Here is a 16,503-nt window from a genome sequence, read left to right on the forward strand (position 1 = left end):
AAAATATAATTATAATTAATAAACAAATACTATTATTAATAAAAAAAACGTATATTATACAGTCCATTCAAACCAGGAACAGTCTATTTCAAGGAATAGAAGATATTCCTAGAGATTACATTCCATACAGACAAATGAACTCATTCAGATCTTACAGGCATGAAATCAAATCTATTACTAGTAGAAAATTAGCATTGAATAGATATGATGATAAGCGAGTTGTTTTGAAGAATCAAATTCATACGTTAGCGCACGGACACTATAAAATTGAGTGAGTTTAATAGTTATTCATTTCATTGTAATATATATATGTATGTTAATTTACAAATTTGTTTATTTATTTTTAAGGGGTTTGAGACAACAAGGTAGTTTGGCCAACTTTAATGTTTAATCATACTTTATGCAAAATATTTATATTACCGTCCACTGTTAAAATAATTTGTTCATTACTTGTAATTTTGTTCTTTAAAATTTGACTGTTGTAAAATAATTCATTTAATTATAGTATACACTAAAGTATACTGTTTTTATTTATATATAAATTTATATATATTTTATATCATTGATGTTTATCTAAGTAAACAACTACTTTGTTACTTATAAGTTTTATTTTAAAAATATTATACAATTTGATTACATTATTTAATTATAGTGAAATATAACAATATTTTAAGTACTAAGAATTATCAATATTCCAATTTCTTAACATAAACATTTTATAAAAACTACAATAAGTTGGATTTAAATTCATATGAAATAAACATGATGGATAAGAAGTATTTGTTGACAGTTGTGTTATACGAGGGCAGCCAATATCGTCCATGTTAATGACATTTACGTGTGGCATATACTGTTGTAAAATGTCTCTTTTTTGTAACCCTTTTACAAATATGTCTGTAAATTTTAACGAGTTTAAAATTCTCGGTAGTTCTTTAATTTCTACGTCTCCGTAATGAAGTTGCATTGAATGTCTGTGCTTTTTCAACCACGCGTTAACATTTTGACTTTTTTCATCTGTTGGAGTTGCATGTTTAAATATCCAGTGCTGTGTAGCATAAATGTCAGTAACTACTACAAATAGTTCTTTTATAAGATACTCGTTATTCGATCCCAATATACACTCAAAATCTGTTATTGCTGTAGTCATTATTTAGTTTGTTAACTAGTACGTTGAGGATACGGATCTTGTTCTAGGGCGTTTTGTTTTTAACACGCTTATATTAGTTTCACCTGTATGTATGTATGTATGTATGTAACTCTCAAAACGCCACGCGTTATCGCATATTCCGTCGTCTAGACTAGACTGTCATAACGCATTTACCCCACCCTACGCCTCGCTCATTACACGCCGGCAATACTATTCCTGTATAAATTTATTTTTGGTTATTGTACCCGTACACGCGTGCTTGTCATCAATATTATATATATATATATATATATATAAACAAATTTTTATTTTGACTGACCATTATCATCCGCGTGCATGCGGCTTACGTATATATTTCTACCGCCATTTATACCTCTGGTATAACGTTAGTCCGACCTGCCCGCTCACAAAACACGACTGTACCTAATGCATGATACGTTTACGTACTTAAGTCGCTTTACTTGTATATATATGTATTCTAATTACTATTAAAATTTATATATTAACACGCTTTATTCTAATTAAGAGGTATAAAGTATTTATTCCGATTACGAGAGATTATTTCCGTATCGTCATTTTTCGTCACTACCTCCACGTTCCGGGAGTGAGTAATTTACGCGTCTGCTGCTTTCCTTGGATGTGGTAGCCGTTTCTCAGACTCCCTGGAATCGAACCCTGATTTCCCGTTACCCGTTACAACCATGATATTGATAGTAACTACTACAATCACATGAAACTAAAAAGTGAAAAATAAATATAGTTTAAACTAAAAAAACACGCTTTTAAAGCACATCGAACTAAAAAGTTAAAAATAATTTTTAAAATAATTATGAACAAAAAATACTATTATTGTGATAAAATCGTCGGGCGCTCAATATACGAAAATATGGCACAAAGCACCCACGCTTTTATCACAATAATAGTATTTTTTGTTCATAATTATTTTAAAAATTATTTTTAACTTTTTAGTTCGATGTGCTTTAAAAGCGTGTTTTTTTAGTTTTTTTAAACGATATTTATTTAAATAAACGTACACTAGAGTCAGTATAGGCTTTGTATTTTACAAAACTTTTAGTTTTATTAATCTGTTCTTCTAGCTGACTATATCGTAATTTAGAAATTGAATCTATCGCGTTAAAATTAGTATTTAAATTTTCAATTTTAACTTCTACTCCGTGGATTTGTTCAATTATTTTCCGATAATCACTAAGCGTTTCAGTAATTTTTATAATATCTGTTTCTAATTTAGCTAATTTAGATTCTAGTTTACATATGTTTTTTATTCTTTTACTTTCTAATGATGAACCAAAAACATCCATTACTGTTAACGTTTACGAGTGAACTAAGAATATTTTATTAGTTTTGCAGATTTTATTCTGCTCGGATGAACTTTTATATTTTAAAAAGTAATAACACACAGTTTAATTAAAGATAGGTAGAGAGGATATGTCACCTTAAGATTAAATAAATATACATATTTAAATATATATTGATAATTTATTATATGGAGTAAAAAATACAATTAATAGTGCTTATTATAAATTTTTACATTAATATCTTACAATAATATTAAAATTATTTATTTCTCAAGCTCATTTTTATTCATCCATGAATCATGTTTTGAAGGAAAACTCATCCAACGAACCAACACTTTATCTCCTTTACGTCGTACAATTTTTTCAATCAGATAATTATGCAGATACTTGGTTTTTTGTAATTCTTTTTCATAAAAACACCCTCTAATCATATTTTTTTAAAAGTCTTCGAGAAGATATGGTACTGGTATAGTGTTGCATACCTTTGCTATAGTAAATATTTCAAAAGACCAATTACTCAAATATCCTTTTTCAAATACGGCTTTATTCGAACTAACCCTTACGTAATCACCTCTACGAAATTTAATTTTTTGTTTCGTTTTATGTACAGTACTGTGTATAACCTTTGCGCTCTTCTAGTGATAGCGTACTACTTAAGGGACTTAAAACTAAAATTGCCACCGCAAACTCGGTGACTCTACAACCAATAGCCACCGAGTAATAAGCTATCCAAATTTTGGGGTAACTTGCCTGAGTACCACTAGTCAATTGCTACCGGTCCAATCCGGTTTACACGGTTAATGAGTGCACTCCTTTTTTATTAATTTACTATATGTTTAGTAATAGTATAATTCATTCACTCGTCAACTCAACTTTTTATCGATATTAAAATAATTTGTACTTCATAAATTAATTTACGGATATCACACTTCTATCTTGAAATATAGTATTATTTTATATTTAAAATATTCAAAATACTACTGGGTAGCCTAATAAAGTTCGTTTTAAAATATACAATTACAACTATTATAAGAATAAATTAAAGTAATTAATATGTTGTATTCTTAATACAAAAATTACCCTAAATAACCATTCTAAAACTTTGATTTATTGTTAAACAAAATATCTTATACACAATAAATAATAATACAAAATAATAAAGTATCTTGTTATTCGCATCCATACGGTCGTAACACAATAAAAGAAAGGAAAACAGATGTAAAAGTAATTGTGATGCGAAGATGAATATGAGGATGTGGTGCCTGCTCTCTAAATATTCACGTGCGTGTTGTCGTACAACAGTCACCGTGCTCGGCTGACACTCCGGGTTAGCTGTGGGTGTCGAAAGGCTGTTGTTATAGGAAGGGAATCAGGGTAACACATAGGTATGAGGTGCAGACGAAGTGCAAGACACAAGTACTCTGAAATGTTGTGGAAGAGAGTAGATAGGTTTAAAAAGGAATAAACAAAGACTTTACTTTAAGCAGTAAGCCGGACAGCGACAACCGAGTACTGAGACTGATGAATGACACAAGGCACTGGAGTCGACTGACCACGATGGTCAGGTCTTTTGGGTTTTTATAATAATTAGAACTATTGCCAAATTGGCAATAAATATTATTTGTTAATTCATCAGTCTCAGGCAGCGGATGTGCTGTCTGTATTTTATTAAAATAATTCTCACGATAATGGTAACGTGACACCATCACAATACGATTCGATACTCATGTGTACCATTTAAATTGCTTGAATAGTTTATTTTCAAAATTTCCTTATATACGAGGAGGGTTCAAATCTGAAAAATGCATATAGAAAGTAGAACTTTTTCAACTTAACTTTTGAAAGTGTTCCGGAAAGTCTGACACTTTTACATATATCTTAAATTAAAGGTAATGTAATATACTTTATTATGGAAAAAAAAATTTCGGACTTTATTTTGTCTTCACGGTGAAAATAGACATCAAAGTAAATAAAAAAAATAAAATGTTGGTAAAATAATTCATTTTTATATTTTTAACTTAATAATGCTATAACTTTTTGGAAAATGTATGGATCAATTTAATTCTTTTTTTTATAGATGCATGATCTCTTTACCTATCATTTTGTATATTTTTTTTATAAATCTGACCCTTTACCTGCCCACAGGAGGGGATTTAAAATGATAACTTTATCACAAAAAATTTACTTTTACACTTAACTTTTGAAAGTGTTCCGGAAAGTCTGATACTTTTATATATATCTTAAATTAAAGATAATGTATTGTACTTTAGATGTTTTGGTTATGTTATGAGAAGAGAAGAATCAGAAGCCGTAAGAACAGTTGTAGAAATTAATTTTGAAGGAAGAATAGGTAGAGGAAGACCAAAAAAGAGATGGAGTGATGCTATTGATGCGATTTGAGGGCAGCTGATGTGAGCGTAAATAATGTGGGAGATAGTAACATCGATATCACGGCTATAGTGTGTTATTACTGCGGATATTGCCCAGCAATTTCTCACAAACGGGTAACTTGGAAACTCTATTACAATTTTTGACTAATGCCATACGATAGTAATTTTTATAAGCTTTTATTTGTATTATAATTTTTTAGTGAACACCCTGCATAACTTTGTCAAAAGTTCTATATAATAAAAAATATTTTTTGATCTAAGTTGCGCCCTCTAGCGGTTTATATCCTTTTTGTATCTGATTAAGAATTGCTATATAGGAATTGCTAACTTCATAGTCGTTCTATAGCTTATACCTTTGAAACTGATAAAGCATCAATGATTTTGGGCGGATACTTTTAAGACGTTCAATGCTTACTTAAATTATCATTAACATACTCTGAACTACCTATAATAAAAAAAACTGTGTTCATTTAAAATTACTTTGAGAGTTTATTTTAAAAATATACCTATTTGCATTACTTGACGCCATTATGAAAATCTGTGGACCAAAACTATCCCTTTGTGGGATTATAATTAGCATTTGGGGAATAATCCAATTGGTAAGTAAAATATTTTTATTAATGTTTTATGAAGTTATTTTTCATAAATGGGGTTTTTATAGGTTTTGATGGGATTTTTTTACTACATCCATAGTGTTGCTCTTATTGATGATTTAAACATAAGTGAAGAACACAAATTCAAAAATCCTGCAGAATTTTATAGTGCAGCTGATAAACTGTACTATTTAGTAAGTATAAATATATTAAAATTTTCTTAAATAAAACAATATTTATCTATTCAAACTGTAGCATGTGTAATAGGGTAATTTAAATTATACTTAAAAGAATGTCACATCTACATCTTAATGATCTACCCTAGTCATAAAATATATGTGCACTAATTTTATTCCATGTTGATTTTTATAGAAAATTACCTAGTAATAATTCACTAATATCATTCTTCAAAATTATTTTTACGTAAAAAATTTTGGTTTTTAGCAGAAAATATTTACCCGCCGTTAAACTAATCAAAATAGGCATGACAATAATTAAATAAAATATTATCTGGTAAACATTTATTATATTATAAAAAGCAGTATAATTGATACTTGATAAAAAAAAAGTAGTATAGATTAAAATCTTAATATTTCATAAAAATATTGGTTTGACTTTGCATTTTTTAAATTAAAAATTGAAATATATTTGCATATTTTATTAAATTATATTTTCCTTAACTAAAATTGTGAGAGTTTCTTTTAGTATAATAATTTAAGCCTTAAAAAGGCTTATTTCAAAAGTTTTTTTTTTCAAAAAAAAAAAAACTGTTCCAAGTTCCATGAGTTTTTTAAAAATTTATCTCAATATAAATAGATTCTAAAATTATGAAAATAGCTAATTTCTGCAAAAGTTATTATTTAGGTTGTTTTTTCTTTTTATGGAGAAAGAGAAGTTTTTGTAATTTTTTTGAGGATAATGACTTATACTATATATAATTTGTTATCTTCGGCATATATATTGATCAGCAAAATTGGCACAGTTAGTGCTAAATTTCATGAACTTTTATTTTTTACATTGTAAAATTAATATTTAACAGAAAAATTACTTTAAGTTAATTGATGAAGAACACTTATCTTTTTTTTCTTTGTATTTTTGTTTGTGGATGCTTAAAGATTACTTAATGCTTATAATTTATTGATATTTAATTTCTTATATGTAATATTTACCTCATATATCATGAATTTTTATTTAACTTTTTTAGAATGCATATAACTGCTGGATTGCTGCTTGTCTCTACATATTTACACTAGTATTCTCTGGACATCAATTTTACATGAATAATCGGAATACAATGAGTTTATAATGTATAATCTGTATTATAATTTATTTTTTTTAATTTAAACATTTCACATATGTAGGTAGGAACCTTAAAAAGGTTTGGGTTAACTAAACTTCAGTTACAATAAAATTAAATGAATATAGAAATAATATATCAGTTAATAAAAAATTATGTATATTTTTTTATCACTTCATTTATAAAAAAAAAAAAATTATGTATCAATTTTTCAATTATTCCATCTCTTTAATAAACTAGGATTTTAAGTTGATAGTTTAATATGTATTTTATTCAATATTAGTTTGTAGATTACATTGTTATACACTTCATTTTTAAAAAAATTAATTTATTATATTTTTGTTGAGAACAATATTCTTGTTGTCTTTGTTATTTTAATCTTGGCATTTATTTTTTATAGTTATCATGTCGGCTTCAATTTTTATGACACATTTAAAATAGTCCTGTACTCATTTTCAATACATTTTATATAGTTTTTAAATATTGAATGATAAATAGTAAACCTTTGTAAAAACAAATAGGTTTTCTTTTTATACATGTAGTGACAAGTTATAATAATAGAGCTATAAAGATATTTTTCTTGTAATTTTTAATTTTATACACCTTGAACCTGAGTCATTGTGCATCAAGCCTTGTCATTTTACTGACACGACCATATCATCCTTCAGAAATTAGATAATCCAAATAATCAGTTCTTTACTTTGCATTTACAAAAAAAATTAAGCATAAATCAATCTTGCCTTAGTCTTTCCATGAATAAGTTATACCATTTAAATTGAGTGATATAATGTTTTTAAAAAATATATTTTATTAAAAGTTTCAATAAAATGTATAAAGTTCTTTGATATAAAAGCTAAATATATAACATGCTTCAGGTCGATTTAAAGTGTTAATTTTTTTAAGTACAGTTAGGATTAATTATGGTGGGGTTGAGATATATATTTAGATCAGTATTGGTTGATAGTGACTAAAACCACTGTTGAAAAATGCTTTGATGTGTAACAAATTTTTTAAAAAATGTATCATATTTACCAATAGTTGCATGATTTTATAATCAAGAGGCCGATTACTCATAGAGAACGAGTCACTAGAACCTTTTATTTTTTTTTATCATATATTAAAAAAATAAGCTTTAATTTATATGATGTAAGTATTCCATTACAATGCAAAAAAATTACAAAATTGACTAAAAATTATATGATTATTAACTATAATAGACAATAAATTCCTAGGAATCAAGATTTTATATTGTTTTTCTTAGTACATTGTATTTAATCTTCTCGTTCGATTAAAAAAGTCAAGATTTTTGAACATTTAAAAAAAATGATGTTTATTATGCCGTACCAGTATTTCGGAGTATTTTAAAATAGTTCATTGGAAATAAGGTGCATGTCTTTTCAAAAAAAATATTTAGTCTCTTGTCAAATGTTTGAAGTATTATCAATAAAAACTTCGCAATAATCCCTCTAGTTTTTGAAAAGTTATTTCAATATGAAGTAAAAACTAAAAATATCAACATTGACTGTTATAATAGCTGTAAATATTTTGAAACATTTCCCTTTTTTTCGAAAACGAAGACATTTTTTTAGGCGCTGGTAGTTTTAAATAGATATGTTTAGTAATTTTTTGACATGTTGAGCAAAAATAGTATTGTAGGAGCGGAGTAACTGTGTAGAGGCACAATAGAAAAAATAGATAGAGTAAATCAATAGTTTTTTAGCTACTCATTGAAGCTAAAACTATGTTCTATATCTAATGATTAAATCAAGTTACATGAAACAATTTATGTAAAGAAGAAAGTGTATAGTAGGTAAGGAAAATTTTAGGAGGTATAATGAGTTGTACGATAGGTTAGGAACAAAGGAAGGTGAAAAAGAAGTAGACTTGCAAAAGAAAAAAATAGTTTAAAGATTATCACTATGTAAGATGTATAAAAAGATGATAAGAGGATACTAACAAATGATGATGATATGAAAAAAAAATGAAAAGAGTATTTTGAAAATTACTGCATAAAGAGTATTTAAGAGAGACATTTCTGAATTTCTCATGGAACAAGGGACTGGTAGACTTAACTAGTGAAAAAGAGGTTTGGGAAGCTATTAAAATTTAAAAAAATAAAGCAGTAGAACCTTGAAGGGCCAGTAAAGTATGGAAAATATTAGGTGGTGTTGGCATAAGGTGGTTAAAGGATCTTGGAAAATACCAAAAGTATGGAGGAATAACGATATTTAAGGCAAAAGAGTGTGGAGTCATAGCGAGAAGATTTGGGAAAAGGTAATAGAGAAATAATAAGAGGAGAAACATTAGTAATAAAGAACCAGTCTGTTTTTTGCCTGGTAAGTTAACAATGAAGCCATTTATTTATGTGGGATAACTAATAGAAAAGTATAGGGGAAAGAATAAAAAGTTATGTATGATATTTATAGATTTGGATAAAATATATGATGGAGTACCGAAAGTGGTTTTAATGTAGCATTAATGAGAAAAAAAGTCCCAAAAGGTACATCAATATAATAGAAGATATGTATGATGGCACTTGTACCAGAGTAAAATGTGTGGGAGGAGTAACAAAAAGTTTTAGGGTAAGATTAGGAGTGTTACTTTAAGCCCTTACTTTTTTTTGTATAGTGATGAATGAAATGTATAGAGAAAAGTAAAGAGAGGTACCGTGGTTCATGTTGTTCGCTGACAATATAGTGTTAATAGGAGGAAATAGGAAAGAAATTAATCAAAAGCTAAAGGTGTGGATATCAGCTCTCGAAGGAAAGGGATTTACAATAAGTAGGAATAAGACAAAGTATATATAGTACGAGTTTGACAAAGGAGAATATGGGGTAGGTGAAATTAGGAAATCAGTAACAATGAGCAAAGACGTGATAGGAGAGGTGGAAAGTTTTAATCATTTAGAATCAGTTGTGCAAAAGAACAAAGGATTGACAAGGGTGTAAGACACATGATTAAGTGTGGGTGAGTGATGTGATAAGAAGCGTCTGGTGTGTTATGCAATAAGAGAATTCCAATGAAGCTGAAAGGTAAGTTCTATAATGAAATTAGCTATAATGTATGGTTCAGAGATTAACAAGAGAAAAGAGCGAAGAATGAGTATTCTTAGATGGATAAGCGGAGTAACTAGAGAAGATAGGATAAGGAACAAATATATAAGAGGGACTATAGGTGTAGTATTAACTGTGGATAAGATGCGAGAAAATAGATTAAGATGGTTTGGTCATGTTATGAGGAAAGAGGAATCTGAAACTATAAGAACAGTTATAGAAATTAATGTTGAGAAAAAGAGGTTGAAGAAGATTAAAAAAAAGATAGAGGGATGTTATTGAATACGATATGAGATAGGCTGATGTGGGAGATCGTGTCAAGTGGTAGTTTAAGATTAAGGTGGCTGATCCCAAGTAGTGGGGATAAAAGCGAGGAAAAAGAAGAAAATGTTTACTTGTTTTAGATAAAAATTTTCTAAATTATTATTATTTAAGGAGAAATGTTGTGGTTAAGATAAATCAATCATTATGTATGTACTTTTCACCATCAACACATTTCCTTTAAATTATTATGATTAATAGAATTACTAAAAAAATTGTTTACACTTACATAGTTTCACTATTAGGACAAAGTGAGGTAAATATAAATGTAGGCTTTTGTTAGATTTTCTAAAATAGCATTAAAAAAAACATTATTGTCCCCAATATATATGATGATAAAGATTTTGTTTCAATCCAAAAAAGTATAGTAATTTTGAATTGTGAAAATGGCTGTTTTTAATGATTATAATTTTTTTTAGATATTTTAAGTCTACAACTAGATATAATTTGGATTCTTTTGATGTATAGATCAGTAATATTGGTTCAGTGAAAGCTAAGAATTTTTATAATAAGACAAAAATAAAATCTATAATTTCTAAGCTGTATTTATACAGTATATAGTATTTATTTTAAAAAATTGATTAAAAATTACCCTTCTTTAACAAACTAGTTATAAATTTAAATTAATGAAATTATCTTTTATTATTATTTTGACTTATCTCATATATTGAATTAGCTAATAATAAAATGCAGTCTAACTTAAACATTTTGGATGTATAATAGGTATTTGGGGAAGGAAATAAACGATTTATGACTTTAGCTCATAAAGCTCAAATGCGTAGATTTACATCAGATTTGTTACGTGTTCTCAAATCAGTTGCTAGTAAACAAGTTCCTGTAGTTGATAGAAATCATTTATTCTTAGGAACCATAGAATTACAGGTACAGGTAAAAGGGTTTCATTTGTACCCCTAATTATTATTTTATTTTGTGGAAAATTATTGATATTTATTTATATTCATTTTATTAAAAATACAATATATTTCTTTAAAAATTAATACAAATATTTAATATAATATAATTATGAATATATCATTCATTTTGATTTGTTTTTTTTTTTTGTAAGCTTATAATATTTAGCTATTGTATAATAAGTTCTATGTATTGTAAATTTTTTCTTTGCCTATTGTAAATAAGCTTTGGCTTGTTAAATTTGTATAATAATTATAATTTATTTAAATTTTAACTAATTTTAGTTCTATAAATAAGTTTTTTACAAATTTAATGTGATGTAAACTTAAACATTATATATATAAAAACATTAAACTAAAATAAATTTTTTAAAGGCACCATTAATGTTTTTTTTAAACTTGACATTTTTAATAAAAATATCCTTAGGTACTATAGAGTCCTTTTATATATCTTTTCCAAGAATTTAAAAAATAAATCTTGGGATAGGCCTCGTGATACTTGTTGAATATGTGTACATATCATATTATAACTTTCTTCTTCATAAAGTTGAAATGTACTAGGAAGTTTTAATTCGTCGTATAATTGTTTGATAACTTTAACTTTATCAGGATCATTAATTCCATAGTTTTCCTAAAAAAAATTTAAACACATCTATGACATTTAAGTAATAATGCCAAATACAAAAAAAAATCAAATTATGACTATACTAAGAATAAATAATTTTTTTAGCTTTTATCCCAACTATTGGGGGCCCAATGCTCAATTGTTCTGGTGCGGAATTGTTGTGACACTCAGAATAACATAAAAATGTAATTTATAAAAAAAATTCAATTAGTTAACAATAAATATTTTTCAAGCATTCAAAAACATATTTTGAATATATATTTTTATTAACATTCAAAAACATATTCTGAATACCTTTCGATAATTTGTTTGATATTAGTAAATAAGTACCAAAAATACCCCAAAAAAACAAAAAACGGTCTGTTATTCAATTTTTGGTTATTATTAAAAAAAAATTTTTTTATGCAGTGAAGCTGATATTTATGTATATATATTTTTTACTTATCTTAAAAACTTATACTATTTTTGATTAAGTGTAAGTTGACATATATGATATTCTTGAAAATATTAATAAATAACGGTCGTCATTAAATATTTTTCAAATATACTTTTTTTAAGAAAAATTATTTAAATCAAATTATAAAAACTTTCAAAAGATTGCTATTAAAATCGAGTAAATTTGTAACTTTAAATAGATTAAGGATTTTTCATTCATAATTTTAATTAAATTTATATGTATGATTTTATCATAACATAAAATTGTATTTTAATGTTATTTATTAAATTTAAAATAAATGAAATGTTTAATAAAAAAAATATATTTGAAAAGTATTTAATGATCAAACATCATTTATTAATATTTTCAAGAATATCATATATTTCAACTTGCACTTTATTTACAAAATAACGTTTAAGATTTTAAGATTAGTGAACAATTTTTTTTCTACTTATAATATACATAAATATCAGCTAAACTGCATAAAATAAAAATTTAAGCTTACTTTAAATCTCCTAGAAATATACCATATAATGATGTTAATTATGATATGAACGCTATCAATTTTTGACTTAAAATTTTGAAACTAAAAAATTTGTATTCTACAGTAAGAATCAAACTTTTGTGATATACTAATCATAATATTTGACTAAAAATTGAATAACAGAGGCTTTTTTTGGGGTGTTTTTGGTCAAAATACTAAAAACACATTGAGCATCCAGTAAATTTTTTTTTTTTTAATCTCAAATTATCACAAAATGTTTATTTGAATGTATATAATAAAGTTATAAGAGTCCTCATTAAAATTTTGATGATAGACTTTTTTTGATCCACCCTAATAAATATATATATATATATATATTTATGAACTTTTTTCTTATTGAAATTTTTTTTAATATTCTATTTTCAGTAAAATTTAGGTTTTTGCATGAATTTTGGAGGAAATCATTACTCTAAGACTTAAACTGTTGTCGATCATTTTTGCAAATTCTAATAAATTATTCTGTAGTTATCCCTAGTGTTTAATAATTATACCAATGGTAACCCATTAATATATGACAAAAAGAAACTCTAAAACAATTTTTTTTTGTTTATTTATACCTCCATTATTCTTTTTTGTTGAGAATTACTTTTCTGTAAAGCTACTACTGCAAGCCATGAACACTTTCCATCTTCTATGTCTGTTCCAATTTTTCCAATGACTTCAGGGTCTCCATAACAATCCAAAAAATCATCCTAATATTATATGAAAAATATTACAAATTTTTTGTTTTTAATAACATGTGAAAGCAAAATTTAAAATATTTTCATATTATACTTGAACTTGGAAAAAATGACCCATTTCAAGAAGTATTGTCTTGGCTTGTCTGTAAACTTCTGGATCATTTATATTGGCCTAAAAAATGTGATAATGTTAAATAATTTATAAAGTAAATTAAGCTATTCAAATTAGAAAATGAGTAAAACATTAATTCTTATGTTTAAAAATTTCTTACCATACGCATGGCCAAACACACGGGTAAAAAAAATGAATAGTATGCAGTCTTGTATTTTACAATAGATGAGTAATTTTCCATAGTAAATTTCTTCAACCTATTAACCTTAAAACTATTAGCAGTCAACATATCAAGGCATTGCCCCATTGAAGTTTTCATAGTAACCTACTCATTAAATAAAAATAATTTGCGAGATTTGAAGGAATTTCAAAAAGAGGTTATACAATACATCATGGAATAACTCTAAAATATCCACATAATACGGTTTATCATGAAAATATTTTTTAATTATTTGGTATAATCCTTGTTCTAGAAGTATTCCATCATTAATAGCTAATAAACCATTTTCATTGCTTTGATACCAACAAGGACGTCCTCGTCTTGTAATCGCATTATCCATAATATCATCCATAACTAATAAAAAAGCCTGTAACTAAAAATGATTTTAAACTCTTTGCAATATTTTAAAAAAAATAATGTAAAAATTAACATCAATTATCAGTGTCAACTCAAAAATAGAATTATTATTCAATTCTAACTAAGGTTAAAATCTGGTTCCAGGATATTATTTCTCTTTGTCACTTATGATACAATAAAATATTGAATTTTAAAAACTCAATTCATAATAAATTCTTTTCAATTCAGTTTTTTTTTACAAACTACATTTAAATAATAACTACTCGTTTCCACACTAAAATAAATAAATAAAAGAAACACAGTAAACATTTTATTTTGCTAACAGAATTGATATGTACATACAGTATGATTGAATTATGGTAAACAAAAACTATTCAAGTTCTTTTAAAATAATAACATTGAGAATTATTCTTATTTCATAACACTTTATAAGCTAATTAAGGTTTCTTAACCATTGATACTCCGGAATGGGTAGTTAATTACTCCAATTACCAAATTTTCTCTCACTCTGCAAATGAAACCACCCATAACCGAGTTTTGAACCAAAGGTAGTGTACATTAAACATTGCCACGTTACCACATGGTCTACTTTTAATTTTATTAACCGTGTATATTTTTCCATTTATAAATTTATAAGTATTAGGTCCAATATATAAACTTTATTAAAGTTTAATTTCATTTTTCAAATGAAAATGTATATTTTTATTTAATTATGAGTTTGGTTGCAATTTTTTTAAATAATCAATTTATATTTGTTATTAAACTTTAAGACATACATTTAAATCCTAATTTATAAAATTGTGTTTTACCTCTTAATAACATCTTAATGAATTGTTATCTTCAAAATTTTTTTGATTATATAAAGGAAATTAAAAAAAACCTTTTAATACAGAATTATGACGATAAACAAATTTTCGATTAATACAAAAAAATTACTTTATTTTTAAAACCCTCAATAGATTATTTTAAATTTCATTGATTCTTAATCTCATGGGCTTATGCAATAATTTTCTGTAAATATATTTAAGGGGATTGATAATTTCAAGACTCTTGTGACTGGCTTAATTAAGTTATTTAATATTAATCTATATTAAAAATAATATTAATTTAAAACTAAAAAATATTAAAAAAGTTAAATACTTATAAATTTTTATCAATAAAATTATCAGCGTAAATTCATTGACAATAAATTTCATTAAAAAATCCTATACATAAAACCAATATTTATTGTGTAAGGATTACGCTACTTTTATTGTTTTCTGATTTAGTGATTGATTTAAAACAAAATACTTAGCAATACATAAATGGCAAGATAAATGTTACTAAAAAAAATAATAAAGAAATTCTTTCAAAATAAATTTATTTCTTAAACCTATTATTTTTTTAAATGAACCAAATGGTTAATCATAAATCAATCACTACATAAGTTAAAAAAATTAAGCTTTGCTTTACATAGAAAAAAACTATGTAAAACTTTAAAAAATTGTTTTTTATATTTACTTACAATTTCAACACACCAACCTAAAATAAATGACAGTTTAATATTTTCATCAGTTAGCTCATTTTCTTTGATTAGCATTTTATATGAAAGTATTAAAGCCATCCCACGATTTTTTTTTCCGCCAGGAACATTATATTGAAGTAACTAAAACGTAAATCAATACTTATACAATAATTGTACAATATCAACCTGAAGACTATATAAGTTGAACTAACTTTTGTAATCCACTTGGTTACATCAGGAATGTCTAAATGACGACCAGTATCTGTAAGATCTCTGACAACATCTGGAAAAACTGCCATAAAATCTCTAGCATCATCTTTACTAACTGCTGTACCAACAATAGCTGGTGGTACTTTAGGAGGACGCACCATACTTAGGTATCTAAAAAGATTATTTATTAAAAGCAAAAATGTATTAAATATTAAAGTATAATGAAAATGTATAATTACCGATTCTTTTGAAATTTTGATGTATTACTACATATCAGTCTACAATAATTAACAGTTCTACGACTCATAACTTCAATTAAGGCATACATAATGCTCATTAAGTGACATATACTCTGTCACATTAATAATATTAATTGAAAATTGTATGTACAACAGGTTGTTAACTATAAACTCTCATTAAGCAATGAAAATATAAATTAAATATTTAATAGAAGATTAAAAACAAAATTAACAATTTAAAAAAATTAAAATAATATAATTTTTTATTAAATAATAAAAAGTTTTTCAAATAATTTTTTTATTTAAAATAGTCAAATTTGTCATTCACAAGTCACATTATACAATTTTTAATACCTATATCAAAGTAACAAATATCACATTGTTTTACAAAGTCAAAAATTTATTAGAACGTTCTGATTACAGACTGCGTGTTGTGAGCTGAAAGGCTTGCTTTATGAAGGAGAAACCGGTTTACTGTAAATAGTTGATAGGTATAGATAGAAGCGGGAGAGCGTATTTCAGGCGAAAAATAAAACGACCGAACCGTA

At 25.8% G+C, this 16,503-nt stretch overlaps 2 protein-coding genes across 2 annotated transcripts; one reads left to right on the plus strand and one right to left on the minus strand.

Annotated features, from left to right (window-relative positions):
• The first annotated feature begins 5,197 nt into the window (after positions 1 to 5,197).
• Positions 5,198 to 7,097, plus strand: LOC126894679 (ribonuclease kappa-B). Its single transcript, XM_050665862.1, has 3 exons — positions 5,198 to 5,452; positions 5,515 to 5,640; positions 6,651 to 7,097. The coding sequence occupies exons 1-3, from the start codon at positions 5,384 to 5,386 to the stop codon at positions 6,750 to 6,752; spliced, it is 297 nt and encodes a 98-aa protein (XP_050521819.1). The 5' UTR covers positions 5,198 to 5,383; the 3' UTR covers positions 6,753 to 7,097.
• Positions 7,098 to 11,211: 4,114 nt separating this feature from the next.
• Positions 11,212 to 16,393, minus strand: LOC126894675 (farnesyl pyrophosphate synthase-like). Its single transcript, XM_050665857.1, has 8 exons — positions 15,956 to 16,393; positions 15,719 to 15,887; positions 15,507 to 15,647; positions 13,815 to 14,018; positions 13,586 to 13,750; positions 13,408 to 13,485; positions 13,191 to 13,325; positions 11,212 to 11,659 (listed from the first exon to the last, which is right to left on the minus strand). The coding sequence occupies exons 1-8, from the start codon at positions 16,051 to 16,053 to the stop codon at positions 11,459 to 11,461; spliced, it is 1,191 nt and encodes a 396-aa protein (XP_050521814.1). The 5' UTR covers positions 16,054 to 16,393; the 3' UTR covers positions 11,212 to 11,458.
• Positions 16,394 to 16,503: the final 110 nt, after the last annotated feature.

Source organism: Daktulosphaira vitifoliae, unplaced genomic scaffold, assembly GCF_025091365.1.
Source record: "Daktulosphaira vitifoliae isolate Bord-2020 unplaced genomic scaffold, ASM2509136v1 Scaffold_1, whole genome shotgun sequence".
NCBI lineage: Eukaryota > Metazoa > Arthropoda > Insecta > Hemiptera > Phylloxeridae > Daktulosphaira > Daktulosphaira vitifoliae.

Bases quoted from the DNA above. Each gene is read 5' to 3' on its own strand.
- LOC126894679 (XM_050665862.1), top strand. From the start codon at position 5,384: ATGAAAATCTGTGGACCAAAACTATCCCTTTGTGGGATTATAATTAGC. The intron at 5,453-5,514 runs GTAAGTAAAATA...GGGTTTTTATAG, and splicing joins TTTGGGGAATAATCCAATTG to GTTTTGATGGGATTTTTTTA. The intron at 5,641-6,650 runs GTAAGTATAAAT...TAACTTTTTTAG, and splicing joins CTGATAAACTGTACTATTTA to AATGCATATAACTGCTGGAT.
- LOC126894675 (XM_050665857.1), bottom strand. From the start codon at position 16,053: ATGAGCATTATGTATGCCTTAATTGAAGTTATGAGTCGTAGAACTGTT. The intron at 14,019-15,506 runs GTAAGTAAATAT...AATCATTTTTAG, and splicing joins TAGGTTGGTGTGTTGAAATT to TTACAGGCTTTTTTATTAGT. The intron at 13,326-13,407 runs GTATAATATGAA...ATATAATATTAG, and splicing joins GTCATTTTTTCCAAGTTCAA to GATGATTTTTTGGATTGTTA.